Raw genomic sequence first — 22710 nt, 5'->3', positions numbered from 1 at the left:
AAAGTCACTCTCTGGTGGTTTCCGCAATAGCAAATTATTTCCAACATACAATGATGAAAAAAAAATATAATGGGACAATATAATTTTACTGATATAATCCAAAGTATGAGGGGAAAATAGATGCTTGTGTTTTAATAATTTCTCTTGTGTTTTAATAATTTCTGTTATTATGAACCTGCCCCAGGATTTTGTTTTTTAATTGCCTAGAAAAAATTGTTTTTTAAAGTAAGATATTCAATACAAACAGGAAATTGACCTCAGGTAACATTACTAAATAACAAATGAATGAACTGGCATACAATTTATGAGCTCTAAAGTTTTCCCATTTGATGGAATGAAAAAAGTTAAGAATTATGGATGCTAAATTCTGACAGTGGCTGCAGAGCTTCTCAGGCTGGTCCTGAGAAAGTAGTCTGGGAAAGAATTAAAACAATCCTCAGGAACACATTGTAATATGTACAGGCACTGTCAGAATTTAGCATCCATAAAGAATCCCTTATATATTAGATTTCTTGCAAAGTACTCCAATACTTCAGCATATTGGGTACAAAGCAATTCATATAGCATGACTACTTTAATTGTACACCAAAATAAACAGTTCTGTTTAAAAAATAACTTAACAGATTATCTGAACTAAGCATAAAATTTACATATGAATGATTTCATACACCTCTGTTCATTCCTCTGATTTAATCATGTCACTTATGTCCTACATTCTGCTATTTAATCATAAATATACTTTTCCCCAAAAAGAACCATAGTATGCTAATATTATATACTGATACATTGAAATTAAAAAATATGTAAAGACAGCTCTATGAAATCAAATAAATAAAACACCCATAGAACAGTAATAAAATATGATTTTGTCTTTGACTGGTAAGAACTGTGGATAAGACTTTGTTTTCCCTTTGCAGTTCTAGAAGTGTTAGAAGAATTTAAAATCTCTAGATGGACTTGCGGAATGACTTTATATTGAGGACTTATTCTCTGTTTTACCACTCATGATTGCAAATTTGATAATAAAGCTCCACACTGGCAAAGATAATTTCTCCACAAACACTGCTGGCTCCTGAAACAGCTTCCGCAATGTTTGTACTTGAGAAAGTGTGAACTGGCACTAACACAGCATCTGTCTCAAGTAACTGCATTATTTGGAGCTTCATTAAAACATTCCAATTGACTCTCCTGTATTGAGATATTGCTTATTTCATACCTGATGACCCTTTGGATCATCCCGTTTGAAACTTAAGACTTGTCTCATTCTCTGACAAATGAGTAAATATCCTGCACTCAGAATTCAAAGCTACTGATGAGAAGGAATCAGTGTGGGTTAGAGGAGGCAAAATATTGGAAATATATAAATATTGGAAAGATAAACTAAGACAAAGCTTTTATTAGAAGTTTTTAAGGATTGCTATATATTAACCAGATAAGCAGTTCTAGCAGTCAAAGGCTGAAATATTCACTTTCAGTGAAGTCTGACCTTTGTAGTTCTTGTATTTAACAGATGCACTTTATAGTAAAAGCAAAATTAATTGATGTTTTCTTTTTCTTCTGGTATGGTAGTAGTTATTTGCACTTCAGCAAACTCCATCTGAAGTAACTCAGAAGAGTTAATTGCAGACTACTGACCTTAGCTAAACAAAACGTAGAGTTCCAAGTTTTGATGAGAAAGCTCCGTAAGCTATGAGCTAGCTCCTTTTTATTGAATTTATATTTGCAACTTTAACAGTGTGAGGAATGATAATCCAAACAAATGAAGGTTTCCTTATGTCAGTAAAAAGAGCCAAGAACTGTTTGTGCCCATACTTCTCCCAAAGCATGATAATGTTTGCAAATTAAGTCATGCCATTGGGATTGTAAGTTTTGCTTAGCTAATGCATCGCTGTGTGACAATAAATGAATACAGAACTGAAAATGGGGAATTCCTAATATAAAGACCTTCACATATTCTGAGGGAAAGGAAATTCTTCTATTTTACATGGACCAGACAACAGTTCTGCTCAATTTAACTCTAAAGTTACTAAATATCATCTCACTGACTTCTACAGGGGTTAAACAAAGATATTGCTTTCTCTCTGCCCCAAGTAGAAGTGATTTGTTTTGATTTAGTAATCTATTTTTCTCTTACATCAGATGTGTTTATAAGTCACAGCAATTAGCTAAACTTGTAGTGATCAAGTACATATTTAAGCAGAAAGAATACCTTATCGAGACCACACACACAGTCAAGTTGCAAAAATTGCCTTTCATTAGTAGCTCTTCACTTTCATAATTCCAGCACTTAAGTGCATGACTGAAACTGCATGGCATGTCAGCTTCAATGAAACCACTATTTTATTGTCCTGGTTTAGTTATCTCCAGCTCAGCTTACCCAAGGAACAGCAACATTTCATAAAGCTATCAACACTTTTGTCCCTACATGACGAAAGACAAGTCGGCAGGGAAGATCAGCCTGGCTGAATAGCCAGCTTTCGCTGGAACTCAGGGGGAAAAAGAGAGTTTACAACCTTTGAAAGAAGAGCCTGGTGACTTAGGAAGGGAACAAGGATGTCACTAGATCATGTAGGAAAAAGGCTTAGAAAGGCAAAAGCTCAGCTAGAAGTCAATCTGGCCACACTGGGAAAGACAGTAAAAATAGTTTCTATAAATACATTAAGAAAAAAAATCTCCATCCTTTTTTGGATACAAAGAAGAAAAGGCAGAGGTATTTAATGAGCTCTTTGCCTCAGTCTTCAACAGAAAGACTAGGTATTTCAAGACAACCAGCCTCCTGAGCTGGTAGACAGGGCCAGGGAACAGAATAGTCCCCTTGTAACCCAAGAGGAAGTAGTTAGTGACCTATTGTCCCGCTCAGACATTCAGAGGGCACTGGATGGGGTCCATCTGGAGGTACTGAAGGAGATGGTGGAAGAGTTCACTAAGGTATTCATCATTTATCATCAGTCCTGGCTAACCAGGGAGGTCCCAGACAATGGGAGTTTGGCCAGTGTGATGTCCATCTACAACAAGGGCCTGAAGGAGGATTTGGCAAACTACAGGCGTGTCAGCTGGACCTCAGTGCCGGGGAAGATTATGGAACTGATCATCTTGAGTGCAACCATGCAGCACTTACAGGACAATCAGGGGATCAGCAGCCAGCAGGGATTTAGAAAAGGCAGGTCCTGCCTGACCAACCTGATCTCGTTTCATGAGCAGATGACCTGTCTAGTGGACGATGAAATGGCTGTTTGTCTACCTGGACTTCAGTAAAACCTTTGGCACTGTCTCCCACAACATTCTCCTGGAAAATCTGTCAGGTCATGGCTTGAACAGGTGTACTTTTTGTTGGGTTGAAAACTGTCTGGATGTCTGGGTCCAAAGAATGGTGGTGAATGTGGCTGGTTCCACATCCAGTTGGTGGCTAGTCACAAGTGGGGTTCTCCGGGGTTCAGTACTGGGGCCAGTCCTGTTTAATATCTTTATCAATGGTTTGGATTGAGTTGTCCCAGTAAGTTTGCAGACTACACCAAGGTGGGTTGGAGTGTTGATCTGCTAGGAGGCAGGAAGGCTCTGCAGAGGGATCTGGACAGGCTGGATCAATGGGCCAAGACCAGTGGTATGACATTCAATAAGGCCAAATGTCAGGCCACACTTTGCCCACAACAACCCTGGATTTCAGGCTCGGGTCAGAATGGCTGGAAAACGGCTCAGCAGAAAATGACCTGGGGATGCTTGGTAGCTGGCTGAACATTCACCAGCAGTGTGCCCAGATGGCCAAGAAGGACAATAGCACCTAGCCTGTATCCAGAAGAGTGTGGCCAGCAAGGCCAGTGAAGTGATTGTCTCCCTGTACTCAGCACTTGTGAAGCCACAACTCAATTTCTGTGTCCAGTTCTGGGCCCTTTACTCCCAACAGAGAAATTGAGGTCCTGGAGCATGTCCAGAGAAAGGCAATGGAGCTGGTGAAGGATCTGGAGTGCTCCTGTGAGGACCAGCTGAGGGAGCTTTCATTGTTTAGCCTGTTAAAAAGGAGACTGAGGGAGGACCTTATCATTCTACAGCTACAGTGAAAGGAGGTTGTAGCAAGGTGGGGGTCAACCTCTCCCCCAGATTACTGCCGACAAGTCAAGAGGAAATGGCTCAAGCTGTGCTAGAGGAATTTCCATTCCTGGCAATGTTCAAGGAACAACTTCACATGCCACTTAGTGCTGTGTGGTGGTGTTCAGCCAAAGGCTGAACTCAGTGATCTTGGAGATCTTTTCCAACCCTAATTATTCTATGATAATAGATACTTGCTTCTAACACATAAGCTGATGGTGTTGGTTTGCACAAGGCATTGGCCAACTAATAGTGTTTGCTCTTATGCTCTTCTAAACAGTAGAAAATAAACCAAAACTGGACCCAAGTATTAAATCTTCTGCACTTTTTGTCTATTTGAAAACAGACTGCAGTATTTACAAGAGAAGAAAGAGCATGTCTGTGAACAGGGTCTGAGCTTTGTTGTTTTGCGGGTTAATAAAACACTCTTGAAACACAGCTTATGTGAGAAGGAAAAGGAAAACTGTCAAGCAGGAAAAAAAAGTTACAAAGATACCATTTTCTTTACTGATTTTAATGGATTTTAATTCAGAACAGTTTTCCCTCCTCTAGGTTAATTATCACCTTTCGCAAAATGGGATGGTGAAGTACATTATCAGAAGGAAGTTAAATAAGGTATCATTCAGATTCACTCAGCTAAAAAGTCCAGATCCCTCTGCTCTTGAGCTTACTGGCAACTTTATCTTCTGATGATGACATATTATCAGGAGGTTGATTTCAGATCCGTATTGCTTTCTCCTAAATATCATCACCTTTGATGATGATATTTTAGCTATCTTTTTGGATCATTTTTTTACCTGAATTTGCAACACAGCTCTTCAGGGAAGTGCATGTAACAGTGTTGGGGAAGACAATTTTTGATTTATTCATGAACTCCTGCAACAAATAGATTTTCTATTCCAGCAGTGACTCATTTAAGCAGTTACTGCTGGCAACAGTGGCTGAATAAACCGGTTATATGTGTAATCTCTGCTTTCTGGATGATTTTTAGTAATACACTACAGATGACTCCTTTCTCCTGACTTTGCTAGCTGACATCATCTTTGCTTCCTAATCCTTTTTTTTTCTTTCCTCCTCCCTCTTTATACCTTTAAAATGTTTTCATTTTTTCAGTCTTCTGCTGTAAAAGCATAGAGGAGAGCACCCATGACAAATGCAGATTGTGTAAGCATCTTCATTTAGGTTGTTATTTAAAGTTCAACTTTCATGATTAGTCAAATGAATCAAAAAGAAAATTGACAGAGAGATTATGTGACACAGACATTAGTCACTACTGCTGATAATTGGGTATGTGGTTTTATATCACCTATACAAAATAAGTTGGTACCAAGCTGGTATTCACTGGACATTTAAGAAATTAGACTTAGAGTGAATTTTCTCCTTAAATTTTCTTCTATCCTTTTCATCTTTCCATTTGTTTTTCATAACTCTCTATGCCTTGAAAAAGGTGTATGGAGAAGGTCACCCATTTTTTCAAACCTTGTTTCTTGCAGCTTAGTCTGTTGCCATGTGCTTCTTAGTCACTGAGTGACAATGGCATAACTCTCACCCCCAAACCCTCCTATTCAATTTAACTTATCAGTGTCTCTGAAGAGTTTTGTGCCTTTCTGATCTGTGGAATAATGCACTGCTGTAGTTTTGCACACCTGACTTCTCCTGTAGTTAATGAGATTCTGGAGTCACAATTTCTAAAATCTGAGATCACAAGCTTCAGTCCCCTGCATGATGGAAGGATTCTGTTTTGTGATTTCCTTTTTAATATTTTTGTCTTACAAGGTTTCAGGTTTGTATTCAAATGCTTATCACTACAGAATCACTAGTCCTGAGCTCTAGGCTTTCACTGATTACCAACTGCTTTTTTTCAGTGCTGTAACAATGGTTCTTTCTCCAGAGAAGTAAACTTGATAGGCACCCTGCTCTATGTTTCATGACTAGAGCACTGTTACACAGCTTTTGTCCAATGTCAAGCTTGTATCTCCACATAAGTTCCAAAGGTGAGAGGTTCTCTCATCTCCAGGTACTTGTAAGTGAAGGTACAGTTTCTAGATGTTAATGATTGTTTTAGTTTTTTTTTTTTATATAGGGAACCTTGTGGCAATGATGCAAAGCATAGATCAGAACAAACTCACAAAACCAGGGTAGGAAAAGAAAGTCTAGTTTCTTATTTTTATCTTTCTCAGTCTTTTTGTCATTTCTATTGAGGGAGGGGGGCTATATGTGCCCTCTAATTTGCTTAGTGATTAAACTGCATCTTTAAAGAGTATTGTGATGAAATAAAAAATTTCTTGTGTCTCAGTGCAGGTGATCGTGTATGTGTGCTCCCAGCTGAGTGGGGGCCTACTTTTGTTCCTGCTGTTACTAAGAAATCTGGGCCGCTAAGAAATACCCACAGCACACGTTCTGACTTAGTCCTTGGCCTTTATAAACAGCTTGCAGAAACTTTTCTGGGCATTTTAATACTCAGAGGTCATACATTAATTAGAAGACCCCACCCTTTAAATTGGAGAAGCCTATAGGAGTGCCCTAACCACTGTCCAATCCCTTAACTTCACAGCTCTCCCTGAACTTGGTCTGGATGCTCTCATGTGTAATAGATTTCAGTCCTAGTCCAGAAAAGAGGTCTGGATCTGAAGCTCACTGCCTGCAGGAATGCTCTGTATGTGAAGCCACAGAGAGCTTCATTTTTATTCAATAGCTTTTATACTATGCAAGGAAACAAATCTTTCTTTTTAAAGTGCACATATTAAAGGAATCAGCCCTACTCATTTACAAAGCTATCCAAAACAGAGAACAGAGTACTATGGACAAATGGAGACATCCACCTTGCAGTCTGCATACTGGTGAGAATTAAATAGGATATAAATAGGATAAGGAGACAGGATAGGAAGTTGATAGTTTACTGTTTAGTGTTTGGTACTTTTTTTTAAAAAAAAATCTTTACTTGATGTACAGCAACCTCAGGTTCTCTGGTGTTTCTGTGGATCAGCACGCTGGGACCTACATTTGCACTACCTGGGAAATCCTAATTAGCTGTTTTGAGTCTGTCCTGTTATGACAGTAGAGCATTTAGTATAGGATTTTAAAGAAATAAAATATGTGGGGTTACTTAGGAACCATTCAACCACTAAAATCTATATACCAAATACCTTCAAAAATCTGTATAAAAATTTACATAGTGTGCATTGTTAATTGAATCTTTTTCTTCCCACAAGACTACACTGATTTTTTGACACAATGATCACAGCTACTCATAAAACTCTGAAAATCAGTTTGATAATTTACCTAAGCACATATTAAATGTCAAAAGAATACACTGCTGCAAAGGATCTGGTGGCTTGGCACCAATGGAAATGACTCAGCTAGCTTGTTTAAAGAATGATATTTTAATTGCTTTGTAGATCACAAACCTGCCAGCCTTGTAATTTACACTGCTGAAGAACAAGACGACATCTCTCCTTGGCACTCAACTTCTTCTTCTCTGCCACTGCTGTATCTGCCAAATCTTTATACCTAGAAAAACCAGCAGAAGTAGAGTTACTCTAATGTTGGCCTGGTTGACATCTTTGTAGAAATTGACAGTTTTCCTTTGACTCTCAAATTTTTGATAACCAGACTGGAAGCTTGGGATTCTGATCAGGGTGAAGAAAACAAAATACACTTTAAATCTTATATATTATTAAACATTACCCTGGTTAATAACAGCGATGCCTAAAACCCAAATTTGCTTCCTGTAAGTTCTTTGGATGCCACACTCCAATGCCAAAGGAATGAGAAGCCTCTCCAGTCAAGATCATTGGGACTGAACTGGGTCATTGAAAGGAGGAAAATATGTTTTCAATATGTGTCATACATATGCCTCCTAAGGAGTAATTCATAAGAAAGTGACATTGACAAAAATTATTTCCATCAGTCTGAAATAAACTTTCATTTTGAACAGAAAGTCATGCAACAAAGAGACTTCCAGGAACTTGATCAGTTTACACTATTGGAAGGAAGTTCAAGAGGAGACTTGACTGAGTTCTTTCAAAGACAGAAAATGCTGACTATTAAAGGCCTCTTTGATGTAGCAGATAAAAATATCAAGGAAGGAAACTTAAGTAATACAAAGTCCAAAAATGTATATAACATTCAAATTTTAACTGTGGAATTATTGAATGTATTGTAACTTACTACTAAAAAAATGGATTAATTTTATACATCTTAATGCTCCATAATATTACTATACTTTCTTGGAGGTATTCTTCTATCTAGAACTGACTGCATGTAATGAGTCAGAATGTTTTTTCTATTAAAAAAAGCCAGGCTTTGGAAAAGATATACACTTTGCAAATATGTCACTTTTGATTAAAGTCCCAGTAGAATGAAAGTTTTGAAGTTTGTGTGCTAATTACATTTCCTGATGTTTTATTTATTTATTTGTTTGTTTAACAGACTAATTAACCTATAGCTCCACTGCAACCTAAAACACTGCTGTCTTGGGACCCCTTGCACACACCATGGTAGGCAAAGCTAAAGCGCTAGAATGACTCCAGGTGCCTCAGCTGTCTCAGATGCTGTGTTAACTCTGGAGCAACATCTATAGGTAAGCTGCTACAGGACCAAATTTCACCTAGATTTCTAGATTCCTTAGCTCTGGAAATATTCCATTGTCTGGTAGCAATCCCATGGCTAAGTCTGTATTAGTAAATGAAAAGTGAGAGGGACTATTTCTCTGGCATAGAAGCCATCTGGCAAAGCCCTAGCCTGATGTTTTGTTTATGCATTTAACATTATGTAATCTGCTATGTTCTATTCAACTCTGTCCCCTTCCAACAGAGTGTAACCAGTCTAAGCCACCTTCTTTGACTGGTCACTAGCCTGTTCTAGTTACCAAATTGTGCCCAGGAACTGTTTGGAGCAATGCTGGTAAGAAGGATCCAAAACTACCACAGATCCTTGTATTTAGCCTCACATTACTTTACTTTTAGCATTAGAAAACTGGGGATAGCACTTTCCCAGTATTCCACTAGCTGCATGGTCACAAAGACATTTATTTTATGTGTTTCTATTAAGGCCAGAGTCACCTTGTTTCTCTAGTTGTATCAACAGGTTTTTCCTAGAAATAATGGGAATCAGAGGTGTTAGAGAAACAGCTGCTGGAAAGCTTAGCAACTGCTGACTGAAGCAAAGATGACTTAGCATTGATTCACAATGCATGAAGAACTGCAAAAGTGGTCAGCCTGACACTCCCTTACAGCAGAAACCCAAAGAAACATTTCTCTCCTGAAAAAAAGCACAATTACAATTTGAAGTTCTAAGTTTGGCTCAAGTTTTCTTTAAAGACATGAAAATTATAGAATTCAAGCCAAACATTCCTTACAATCTGTATTATATAGGATGCCAGACAAAAATGATCCACTATTTCCCTCCAGCTTTTAAAGTCTCTGAAATTCCACCACATTTTACTGGAAATCTAATCAGAGTTCACAATCCCTTTCTATGTGTTAAAGCAAGTTCTATCTTAGAAAAGGAGAATGGGTTATGGTAGTGGAGAAAGAGGAAGCTAGGGTAATTTAACTGCCATAAACTTCCTCTGTAAATACAGCAGGACATTTGGAAGATTTGCTTTTCCCTATGTTAAACACTGAAAAGCTGCACTCCTAGCCTCAGTAAGTCACCTTGTCCTCAAAACAGTATGTGAAGACAGGTATTTCCTCAGGGTGACTTGTTCCATGAATTCTAGATATTTTTGATAACATGAGAAGACATTGCCATCTGGAGGTGCCTTCCTCCACCGGCCACAGATGGACTCAGAGGAGAAGCCCAGACTTTCATTCTGGGTGACAGAAGAAGCTCACCTTTATGCCTCCTTGTCTGACTGTGCTACTCATCCTGCAGAGTAACTAAGAGAGGTCTAAGAGAGATTCCTTATTTGTCCTGTCACTGGTTCAAATCTACTGGCTAAGCACCCAGAATGAAAAAGTACCTTTATGTGTTATCATCTGTAATCAATCATTTTCATCTTGTATAAGAACAACACAAAGTTTGCAGCTATTTTGCGGCCACAGTGGTTCCCCAGTTTGACTCTCAGTCCTGTTATGTATATACTCATGTCAATGCCAGGGAATTAATGGAAGTTCCTGAATAAATGGGAATAAGAGGACTATTCCTGTTGGTGGCAGCCCAAATCTGTCCTGGACAGATGTGATGGTCTAAATGTAAGCTTACATCATCTCTTCTGTACTTAGTTTTAAATGAGTAAAAAAAAATAACCCTTTTTTAAAATTATTATTATTAATTGACAATGAACTAAGATATAAAGAAAGAAATAAAAACTTGTAAGTGTGAGATTATTATCAAAGTTCAAAATCTCTTTTGGGTATCAGATACTTTTTAATGTGACTAGACCTTGTGTTTCTATGTAGACACAATAATTTAATATCATCTTAAATTTAATCATTCTCAGGAACAGCAAGAGAACTTATTTTTTTCAGAATTTATTCTATCACAGAAATTAGTAATAAGAATACTGAAATTAAAGTGCAGGCTTGTATAGATAAACTTGAATTACCTGCAACAGCAGGGCTTGTATCTGGGAAAATGCAATCTGGGGAGTTTTGTAACTTTCCCTTACAGAGAATTCTTCCCCTAGCACTCCAGCCTTAGTTTACTCTGAAGTGAATGAACAAACCCAGTTAAGTACCAGCTTTCTTCCCACCTGACAGGTCACCTATTTTTCTCCCCGTAGATAATGCAGAATGCACTCAGCGCTACCTTCTAAAAAAAGGTCTTTAGTCCTGTGAAATACATTTCAGCTAAACTTGGATTTAAAAGTTACTTGTCTAGACTTTCTTAAGATTCAGTAGACTAGAGTATTCTGGTGTCATATTCCTTAGTGTAATACTGATGTTTACAATAGGTCAGATAAACTGTGCACTGTAAGACCATCACGTCCTTCCACTGAGTATAAAGATGCTCTTGTCTCCAGCCTATTCTTAGACAAAGTGAATCTAATATGAGACAATCTCCTTCATAGCCAGGAAGCTAAGAAACCCCAGTATTTCATGGCTAGCCAGAGCAACTCATTCACTAAGGGATCCAAAATAAAATACAAAACAGGGAGATCTAAACAATTAATTTGAATCAACTCCACTGCCATGTCAACACTAATGTACTGTCGATTAGGAAGTAAATGCAAAACCTCTTCTAGTTACAAGTTGAGACAGGGAACTCTGTTACCGGGGTGAAGAGGGGTCTCGCCCACACCCACCCATATGACATCAGTAGGAGAGAAGATCCATTCTCCCCAGCTTTTTCCCTTAGCACCCTCCTTGTCCTAACTTGTCATTTTCAGAGGCATAAACATAAGGAAGACATTCTGGCTAGACAGACTCACACTGTGAGCATGTACAGACTAGCCAGGATTCTCTGGTGCTGCAGAAATGTGCTGTGACCTCTCTTCCTTTGCTTCTGAATGATGTGCTCTATCAGGGAAATGTTTTATTTGCTTGGAGTAGATACTGCTGCCAATAGCTTGTGAATAGGGAAAACTCAGTTCTCTTGGGTCTTTACAGATAAGGATGTTATCTAATAATTTTCTCCCTCACCTCCCTAAGTGCACAGCTGACAAGATCCAGCAGGCTGTTTTTCCCCAAGACAGAATATTCTGCAGTTCAGGTTATGGCACAGTAACCCACAGCAATATTCTAAGGCTCAGCACACTATTTGATTTACACAGAGTGTGCACAAATGGGCTCTAGGGCTGTACTCCCAGTTCTGTATGCACAGCAAATCTTTAAGCATTGGAATAAACATGACTCACTCAATTTCAATAGCACAACGTGATAGAAGACACTAAAGGAAAAAACACGGCAAGTACAAAGGGCAGAAAAACAAGCAGCTCCAAATCAATAGCTTAATAAAAGATGTCTTTGAATTGAAGCCACAAAATTACTTCTGTTGCTTGGTTGTTTTGCTGTTCTTATTCTCAGGTCTCTCTCTGGCCTAATTAAGAAAGAAACACCAAAAATAATAAAGTTGGAGGTAGCTACTGACTGCAATCCAATGTCCTCAGTAAGGGGATAACACCTCTAACACCACAAGTCAAATCTTTCCTGAAGGAGGTTCCTACTTTCCATGTCTTTTAACTGCTTTAAAAGAGTGATAAGTTATGTACTTTTAAGTTTTAAATATCCAAACACAACTTATGTAAGGAAAAATGAGTGACACTCTTGTCAGTATAAATCATTACGTTGTAGTTTAATTTTCTCTTTCTTTTGCTCACTACAATGTACTCTCTTTGCCGAGGTAAACTGGTATTACCTAACAAGATCTAATAAAAATGTAGTGAATAAAAGGCAGCAATCAAAATTAAATTGTGTCCCATACTTCTGCTAGAAGACATGCAAAAATTGCTGTCATAAAGGTTCAGGTTGTGCTGTCTTGGTAAATTCTATTTTTCCCCTTTCTAGACTTCCTTTTCTGCTTCTTCGACAATCATTAATTGTTGATATCTAAAGTATGTGAAAGAAATGGACTTTGTTTGCCAAACTTGTCATTATGTGCTTGTAACTCAGGATTTTTGGTTTTGTTTGTTGTTTGTTTGGGTTTGGGGATTGTGGGAAGAATGGGTTAGGTAAGGTTTGTATTTGAAAAGTCTATCAAGTGAAAGCTGAAACATCTGGAGTGCCTATTTACTGAAGGGAGATTGCCTGAAAAAAAAGTCAGTAGAAAACTTATAAAATCAGTGAGCAGCAAAGAATAGGATGGAATTTTGATTGGTTACCTTTATCTAAAGGATACATATTCATTAATTCCTTTTCCCTCTGTTATATTCTTTTTTCCTTGAAGGAATAACCTAATTATTTTTGAAATATGAGGAATATGGGAAATTCCAGATACTTAGAAAAAATGAAATAGATTATTATAGTTTTCAAGAAAACAAAAGTGATTCTGTCAATCTCTGTACAGTATATGTGACATAAATATCTTATTATAGGGCATAAATATTAAGAACCAAAGCATGTATTCAAATTTTTTGAGGGAATAAATCTTTGGATGTGAAAAATAAAAAGATACTTTTAGAAATAACAAATTACATCAGACAGTCTGCATTTGGGGCTTCTTTTATAGGGCTATAAAAATTTAGTATAAGAAGGCTATAAGGTTCATCTCTTCATGAAAAATTTTGCACCAAGGCTGCTTCACAGAGACCTACAGAAAAAATTCAGAATGTTGCAAATGTGAGCATGAAGTTCAATGTACCTGGAACAATTGGTAAATATTTATGGCAATGAACCAAAACTTCAAAGTACCTGCCTACCATACCAGTATTGTTTTTTTTTAATATCTTAATTGATATCAAGCAACACAGTCTCAAGTGACTAAATCTGAAGACCAACAAGAATTAAGGGAGAAAATAAACGTACAGCAATTTTGGAAAACTAATGGTAAAAGTGACCTTACAACAAACTGACAGTTATCATAGTTTTACCTTGTTTTTATATATGCCTCTGGATTTTTTTCTGGTAAAATACACTGATTTTTTTACTTCAAGAATTAAAAATTCACTTTCTATACAAGGGGTCATAGGAAAATATACAGTATGCTTAAATGTGTCTGTGGAAAAAGGAAAATATACTCAGAGTGCCAATAAATGACATGTAACTGCCATAAAAGAGCAAAATTTAGGACTAAGAAATAAAATTGAAAGAATACTCAGAAAATTCCTAGAACAAACTTGTACAGTGACTCAAATGTGAGTCAGCCACTGGGCCAATATAGAGCTCAGTACAGACTTTTGAGGGGGGGGTCTATGAAATCCACTGGATCAAAACAACTTTGCAGAAGTGGCCATTTGGGATGTTTTAATTTAGACTGAATAAAAAGTAACACAAATTTCTCAGATAAAGATACTACCTTATGACAGACGATAAAGAAATGAATTGGAAGAATTATTTTTTCCTGAATTTTCCTGAAGAATTATTTTTATGTGTTTTCCTGCATTAGGCTTTTGACCCTTAATCTTTTCTAGACATCTGAATTTCAGCTTCTGAAGAAAAGAAGTAATGAAGATATGTGTGTCTTAGTCCAGGATTATTTATTCATATACTTCCTGAAATTAAGTAGAGGCTTCCTCATCTCAGACAATGTGGCAGCAGAATAGTGAATAGAATATAAATTATAGTTCACCACTTGGGATTAGTGGATTCAACTATGCAAATAAAAAAAAAACATGAATTCTCAACATCTGCTAAAGGTTTGCTAAAGATTTACAATATTTTTGCACCATCTTGCTTAAAGCTGACATTCCCATTTCATCTTGATAAAGCAATGTAAATCATATTTACTTTAAAACTGGCAAAAATCACACATTGTCTCAGAAATACTCTAGCATTGAGCAAACATGCAGCTCTATTAGATCTACAAACATATACATCTGACTCTACCTCAGCAAATGTTTACATTTAGCTCTTTCTAGGTAAGTCTTTACCACAGCTAATTACTGCTTCATGCTTGGGAATCCCACCAACATGCACATGGGGTCACAAAATGCTTCACTGTACACAGAATATACGGGTTATAAAATAAATTTTAATTTATTTGTTAACCTGCTGATTTGATTCTGTTTAACACAAAGGTGTTGTAGGACTGGTATCCAGAGAAGCTCCTTTCCTTTCTCTAAAGACACACAAAATGTGTGTAGTGCATCAAAATCAAAATGTGATAGTAGGGCGTCAAAATCAAAAATTCTTCAATTGAAACACTGAAGCGGGCTTGTACAACTTTCCTGCTTGGTCTCCTGGTGCCATTGCTACTTCAGTGGCTCACTGCTTGCCAAGAAGACACTGCCCAGCTCATTGGGAAATATACTGAGACAGATGTATATTGCAGAAGCAGAAAGTAAAACCACAGTCAAATGGAAATTGTGATATTAAGAGAAATAAAATTAGATTTGCTGTTCCACCTAGTTAATGCTTTGTTTCTTCATTCCTTTTAGTGTTTTTTTCTCCTGTGCAACCAGTTCTCAACCAAAGAAGAATGGGAACATATAAAACCCTTCCCACAATACTCACTAATAGCTTAGACAATATTTATTAGGATTATGAGGAAGGATTTTTGGACCTTGCTAAACCATATGGCAAAATAGCTTCTCTGTGAGATCATCTCTACTTCTGCTGTCTTCTGTGGGAGCTTCCCTTGTGCCTGTGAACCCTGTTAGTACTGTCAGTCTGGGTAACAGGGATTCTCCTGGCTCTGGATTGTATAATGGTTAGACAAACTGTACAAAAGTATCACTTTTCAAGATATGCTAAGGTCGTGTGCCAAGAGTGGACCATATTCTGCTCTCATCTGGAGAGGAATACAGCTGGAGTAATTCTGCTAAAACAGATATTGTTAGATTAATGCCACATTGGTCTAAACAAGAAAGCAAAGTAAGATCCAGTGATTAAGATGCATGAAAGGATTTTATGTGCATGCTTGCATAGGATTTTGTGCTTGGTCTCAGATATCACCAGTATAAACTGCCTGCATTATTCAGCCTCATGCTAGGAAATCTAGCTTTAGGAAGTGTCATTCCAGGTTCTTCTGCTGAAGATTAAATGGTTGTAAAGAATATCAAGATATGGATAAGGAGAAAAAGGGTGCCATGAATATCTGAATTGAGTGGAAAGAATTTAACAGCTGCAGAGCCATGGAAAGAAGAAACAGCAGGAGTGTCACAGTTGTTTTTGAGTGCGAGGCAGCTGGACTGCATCCCTACAAGTCCTATGACCTATTCAAGTCCTGTGAACATAAAAAAGCAGCACTCAAGATCAACTAATAGTTTTCTAAGCACTGAAATCATGCACATATATTTAATAAAGTAGTAAATAACAAGGAATTGTTCTATAATTATACGGTAAAATTAATCTATGTGCAATTTTGTGCCTTAATCCAACAATTCAAAATTCCTGCATGGTGCTGCTGGCATGAAATAATGTGTTGCATACTTAGTTCTTTAAAATATTTATTTTAAATGTATACTGTTTGTATTCATTTAAGAGGTCAGCGATTCTAACAAGCATTTCCTTAGAAGAGTTTCAGTACGAAAGGATTATTGAAAATATTAGCACTTGATAATATTTTAAAAGGTTTATTTCTATGGCAGGCATTTAACTGAATGTCCTACTACCACACATAAATCTATGTCCATTATCTTTGTCATTATGTCATGTCAGCAAATTATGAAGTACTGAATAACGATTTTTGTTGGAACCTTAAGGTTCTGAGAAAAAGTTATTAGCTGCTTGTTATAGGCACATCAAACTCAGTTTGTGAGATATGGGTCAAGAACTTTAATTATCCTTATATGTATACAAATATAATTGTATCTATTTTTATAATCCATGCTTTTAGATGAAATCTAGTGCTGTGGTGGGTATTTTAGTACTTTGTGACAACATTTCTCCATGTTTAGAAATAGTACAAGCTTTAAAATTCACAGATGGAAAACATGCATAGATTTTTATAAGGATTGTAAGGGTTGTTGAGTGATCTAATAAACGTGTTGTTAAATCTGAGTGATAAAAAATGTCAAGTGCTAGTGGAAAGCAGTGATACCAAGAGTGGAACTTAAATCTAGAAATGAAATAAATATTTTAAAATTTCACAGATCTTGAAATTAAAATAAAGAAAACCACAAGAACTGCTGAAACAGTTCAGCCAGAATTATGCTTGTGTGTGCCCAATAGATTTATGATTGCCTAAGGAAATTAATGTAGTTGTGTGTACCTAATAGTGGAGGGAGAACAACAGCTTGGGATTCTCACTGAAACAGCCAAAAAACTAGGATATTCTCTATTGCACAAAACAGTAGACTCTTCAAGAAGCTTCACTAAGTTTTATGCATTCTAATAATGCATAATATGTTCAAATAATGTAATATACCTAATGCTGGAAGATTATTCAGATTGCACACCAAACATTTGAAAGTTAGGAACCATCAGACTTAACTGACCATGTCATCTTTATTTCCCTGTATCTGGTTACTTAATGACCTAATTACATCCTCCTGCTCAAGGGACCCCTTTTCTTGTCAATATTGTAGAACTGTCAAATGTATGACAGACATAACTCAACTGACTTCAATAGTTTACACACATTTACACATTTGAAATTGCTTTAGCAAATGAGAGTTGCATTATAGGATTCTGAGGATGCCCTGCAAACAATGCTGATATTTATTTTTGCCATCAAAACACAGCTAGATGCCTTCTAAATAAAGTCAGGTGTCTGGCCTCCCTCTGAAAACTCCAGTCAAAAGAGAAACCATTTTCTCCTATAGTCAGTCATTCGTGCACTCTCAGTAAGCCCCAGAAACACCAGCAGCTTTACCATCCTCACACCCCAAACTCTATGTAACATAAGGACTGATACTTTGTATTTACAATACTAATTCTGTGGGCTACAGAATTGATGATGCTGTGGTATAGCTTCAAAAACTGCATCTGTCTTGACTCCAAAATGTTCTCTGATTTTTTTTAGAGTCTGTTTAAGAAATAAAGCATTAATTCTTTGCCTTGCCATAGAATGGATCTACACAGAGTCTGGGAAATACCTGCAAAAATGGATCAACCTAAGACAAGTCAGTTGAATCCCATCCTGAAGGTGATCACTTTTCTTTACATCATACAAATTAAGTCCTGGTTAATTAGGCAATTCACCACAGGCATATGAAGTTATCTTGTGTATTTCTTGTTCCTAAAATATCAAAAAAGACCTAATGCAGATAACGACCTAATGCAGATAAGGGGTCAAACAAGCCAAATGGATACAAAGAAACAACTCCAAAGGGGGCAAAACAGAATAGGCCATCTCCAGCCAGACTTCGTGGAAAGAGCTATTTAGTTTTTCCATAATATGAGGAGCCTGGTACTTGTTACACTATCTCATTAGTAGATCAGTAGATTTGAAATGGTCTGTCGCCTCTAAGACAGTCCCAAATACCTAGTTACATCTCAGAAATTCCCCAGGGGATGATTTACTCCAATTCTAGGCTTGTCAGGAAGAATGCCAAAGCATTCTGGGTTCTGGTAATCAATTACAGTATAATCAACCCCTAACAGTAAGGTTTCATGAAGAATTAGTAATTTAGAGTAACTTTGAGTGCTGTAAATTATCCTAAACTGGGTTCCCTATCTGAGAGATTGGTAAAAGGAAAAGAACAAATGAAAGCTGGGGGTAGAAAAAGAAAGAGGGGACTTTCAGAGTGATGGTGTTTGTCTTCCCAATTCACCAATGTGCATGATGAAATACTTTCCTGGAGGTGGCTGGACCTGTCTGCCAATGGGAAGTAGAGAATGAATTCTTTATTTTTCATTTCTTGTTTTCTCTGTTCAACTGTATTCATTCCAACCTATGAGTTTTCTGACTTCTCTCCTAATTCCCTCTCCCACTGCACTAAGGAAGGAATGAGCTAGTAGCCATGACAGGGTTGAGCTGCCATCTGGGGTTAACCAATGTCACTTCTTTATCCAAGTGCTTTACTCAGGATGCTGGTGGATTGAGAGGCTGGACATGAGCTGGCAATGTACATTTGTAGTCAAGAAAGGCAACCGTATCCTGGGCTGATTCAAAAATGTGTGACCAGCAGGTCAAGGGAGGTGATCCTGCCCCTGTGATTCCCCATCTGGAGTGCTGTGTCCAGCTCGGGGGTCCTCAGGACAAAACAAACATTGACCTGTTGGAGCAAGTCCTGAGGAGGGTTATGAAGATAATCAGAGAGCTGGAACACCTACTCTATGAAAACAGGCTGAGGGAGCTGGGATTGTTCACCCTGGAGAGGAAAAGACTTTGGAATGACCTTACTGTGGCCTCCCAGAACCTAAAGGTGGCCTACAGGAAAGCCAGAGAGGGACTTTTGACAAGGACAGGAAATGATAGCACAAGGGACAATAGCTTTAAACTGAAAGAAGGCAGGTTTAAATTAGATATTAGGATGAAATTCTTTGTTGTGGGGTTGGAAAAGCACTGGAACAGGTTACCCAGAGAAGCTGTGGATGCCCTATGCCTGTAAGTGTCCAAGGCCAGGCTGGATACGGCTCTGAGCAACTTTGTGTAGTGGAAGGTGCCCATGGTAGGTCCTTTGGAGCAACATGATCTTTCAGGTCCCCTCCAATCCAAACCACTCTATGATTCTATTGTAACTACCAAAATCACCAAGGACACAGACATTTTGAAAATCACAGTTTTAAACTTCAAGGATGTGACCTTCATTCCTCACAGGAATCTAGTCATTACCAGGCTTATGAATTTGCATTTAAAGTGCCCTCAAAAGTGATGACTTTAAGATACTTGATTTACTCACCTTTGCTTTCATTCTGAAAGAAAGACAAACAAAAATGATTACCCTCAATCAGAAATACCACTTCCAGGTCTCAAGCAACCAACTCCAGAACAGCAAGACTGCCATTTGATATAAATTGATATCATTACATCTACTTTAATGAACTACTTCTTTTTTAGCATCAGACAGATTACTTCTTGCTCTCCTTGCAAAGATTTAAGGTATCATGGCAATATCAATGCAGTGCTCTTAGAGATTACTGATACTGCACAGCAGACAATAAAGCTGAAAGGGCCAGTGTGATGATGACCCATCACTTTTCAATCTGCTCTGTACATCATTCTCACTAATGCCCTAACTTGCTCATGAGACTCTGAAATTTTCTGCTGGCTTTTTACACTCAAAAATGATGTATTATTAAACATTATAACTTCCCTGCTTTCAAGAGGGAAAAAAGGGAGAGGGAAAATAAAGGAAAAAAAAGTGTACAAAATGCTTCTGGATGAAGGGAGTTTAGATATACAGTGATGAATCATGCAAATTATTTACAAACATAAACACATCTGTGCAATACATCATCAGCTAATAGCACGAATTCGGTGAAAATGTTACAATAGCTATTAAAAAGGGCTTTATAGGAAAAGGACAGATATTACTTGACAAAGGAATGATATCAGCATTAACATAATCTTTCCTGAGAAAAAAAAGATATCTCTTCAGAATGATCTCTAATAGTTAATAATTATTTAGTGCTCTGAAGCACTAAAGTTTTGATGTAAAGACCATTATTAGAGCATTTCCTTATCAATGAATGCTTCCCTGAAGTACAGAATTCAGGATCTGCAGTTCAGCGTAGCCTGAAGAATAAATTAAGAACTTCATACTAAAATCAGAGGAAAACCTGTAATTAGAACAGTCTTTGAACATACTTGTTTCACCCTCACTGCTATGATTACTGTAAGTATCCATTATCATTGTGTTCCATATTCTTCCTTCCTAATATTTCCTACTAAAATGGATGTTTTGCCATCTTTTGAACTTACTTTAAAACAAAAAAAAATCATCAGGAAGTTAATTCTTTATTTAGTTTTTTTTTTTTAAATAAAGCTTAGAGTTGGTGATTTAGATATTTTTAGCTTACTCATACAGGAGGTTAGGTTAGATTATGAAAGGAGGGAGAAGAAGGAGAAAAAGAGGGGAACAGAGAGAAAAAACTGGAAGGGAAAGAGGACAGAGAAAGGAGGAGGAAGATGAGAAGGAAGAAGGTATGACATTGTACCTCCAAACCAGCATCTGACAATGTCTTAACAGGATAAATAAGTACTTACAAAGCCTCATGGCTGCATTAGCCTAAACAAAACTAAAGATTAGATTAGTGAAATGTAAGCAATTTTAGAAGATTATTAGAAATAGTAATCATATCATTCTAATGACTTTTCTTGCAACAGCACCATAAGGAATGTCACTACATACAGCCTTCAAGTTCTCTCCTTCAGACCATGAAATTTTTTCTGCTCTTCCTTGAGCAGCAAGAGAAGACAGGATGGGACCTCCATGATAGAAAACACAATGGTAAATTCATAGAATTAAACCCAGGAAAGACCACCTAGAAACCTGGGAGACAGTCATGAAATTCCAAGAAACACTGAAAAGGGGCAGAAATAAATGCAAGGAATGGAACACTAGAATTTTATGAACAACATGATTTTTGCCAAAGAGATCCTGCCATTCACATCTGCTAAGTGAAAGGCTCAAATTGCTTATCAGTTCCAATAATCCACAGAGGCTATCCTGAGCTTCAACAGCTCAGAGTGTTTTCTGTAAACTGGCAGGGAACTGCGAAGATGCCTCATTTAAGGACCTGTGTAACTGGACCTTGCAGTCCCCACTGCTACGCAGTGTCCCAGACACAGGAAACAAGGGACTTGTGAACCTCATGAACCTTTCTAAGTCAGTAGTGCAGAAATTGCTCCTTCAACAAGGAAACTGAAATACGGATGGAGAGAAGAACTGGGTATAGTTCAGCAATTTGGTGAACAACATTAAAGTAGAAAGAGAAATAAAGAATTATTTTAATTTCTATTTCAATTTAGAGGACATGAGTGTTTGTAGAGGAGGATGGTACCAAAATAAGATCTTTCAGAGGGAGTGAACAGAGCATCTTACTGCCTCATTTTTACCTGTACATCCCTGAATAGATGTATTCATGTACTTTGCTGAGGTCACCTCATGGGTTTTTGATCACTATAATTACTTTTAAAAATTTATATTTGAAATGGCTTTTACATGTCTTCCTTGAGCATCACGTGAGGTGAATGACACAAAAGTCAGCCAGGGTCCATTTTATTAACTGATGCAAAGAGATTAGATTCTAGATATTAAACTTGTATAACGATGCTCTGTTTGTGCCCCAGAGAGTTTCTGAGCCCTATTATTCCGTGCTGGAAAAAGAGCAGACACTTGATACTCACTTTTCCTATTCCATGGCACTGACTCCCAAAACCATAATAAATTACTGTTTATACTAATGGGCGTTTTGTATATATTATTCTAAATTAGATATATTTTAAATTAGAATTATTTTAAATTAGATATAATGTTAGATAAGATATCAAAACACTAAATACTGGAAAGAAACAACCATCTGCAGACAGTTGCTAATTCCATGGCTATTTTTCTGTTTTCTTTCTTCCAAGGAAAAAAGCTATTTGAGGATACTTTACCTATGTGTACAATTTGGGCTGCAAATTGGAAACTTTAAACCCTTAAAAAATTTGTTTGTGCCACTGCCTTGACTTAAAAAGCAAAGCTAGAATCTAAAAATATAGTCCACTGAGAACCATTCTGAAGATATTAAGCAAAATCTATGGATAAACTTTTCCAGGAGTGTAAAATGCATGTAACTCAAGGTTTTCTGGTTTTAAGGTAAGGTTAAAACTGATCCCTGTCTCTCTGCTCACAGAGCTTTAGAAATTGAGCCAACACTGCAGGTAAATTCAGCAGAAACACTGCATCTGGATTTGGCAAATCTGTTGAAATCACATATATGATCTCTTAATTATCCTATTTTTACAGGATTTAATAGCACCTGACCTTATGAATTCTTATTTTATTATATATTAATTGAGAATAAGTGTCACAGCTTCCATTTAATAATGAGAATTTCCACAACATTTCTTTTCTGATCAGCAAACTTTGGTGATTGAGGGGTTCACCTCCCAGCTGTCAGCTTTTACTTTGATAAGACAAAAGAAGAGCCAATAAATCCAAAAGGATAGCAACAGGAATAATGATAAAGCTTTGTAGCCCAGGAATATATG

At 37.2% G+C, this 22710-nt stretch overlaps 1 protein-coding gene and 1 long non-coding RNA gene across 5 annotated transcripts in view; one reads left to right on the top strand and one right to left on the bottom strand.

Moving 5' to 3' along the window:
• LOC107206838 overlaps nucleotides 1-22038 on the top strand; it is a 57061-nt gene extending 35023 nt beyond the window's left edge. For both annotated transcript variants that reach the window (XR_004496447.1, XR_004496445.1), the window contains exons 2-4: nucleotides 8515-8665; nucleotides 17590-17712; nucleotides 20839-22038. This is a non-coding gene — a long non-coding RNA (uncharacterized LOC107206838). The remainder of the gene's footprint in view (nucleotides 1-8514; nucleotides 8666-17589; nucleotides 17713-20838) is intronic.
• The window catches only part of MYO16 (myosin XVI), a 363582-nt gene that overhangs the window by 57440 nt on the left and 283432 nt on the right, over nucleotides 1-22710 (bottom strand). For all 3 annotated transcript variants that reach the window (XM_015633144.3, XM_015633135.3, XM_015633117.3), the window contains exon 28: nucleotides 7491-7593. In XM_015633144.3, the coding sequence (XP_015488630.1) occupies nucleotides 7491-7593 (103 nt within the window). The remainder of the gene's footprint in view (nucleotides 1-7490; nucleotides 7594-22710) is intronic.

The sequence above is a fragment of the Parus major genome, chromosome 1, assembly GCF_001522545.3.
Source record: "Parus major isolate Abel chromosome 1, Parus_major1.1, whole genome shotgun sequence".
NCBI lineage: Eukaryota > Metazoa > Chordata > Aves > Passeriformes > Paridae > Parus > Parus major.
The sequence above is the reverse complement of the archived record's forward strand: the minus strand, read 5'-3'. Positions and strand labels throughout refer to the sequence as shown.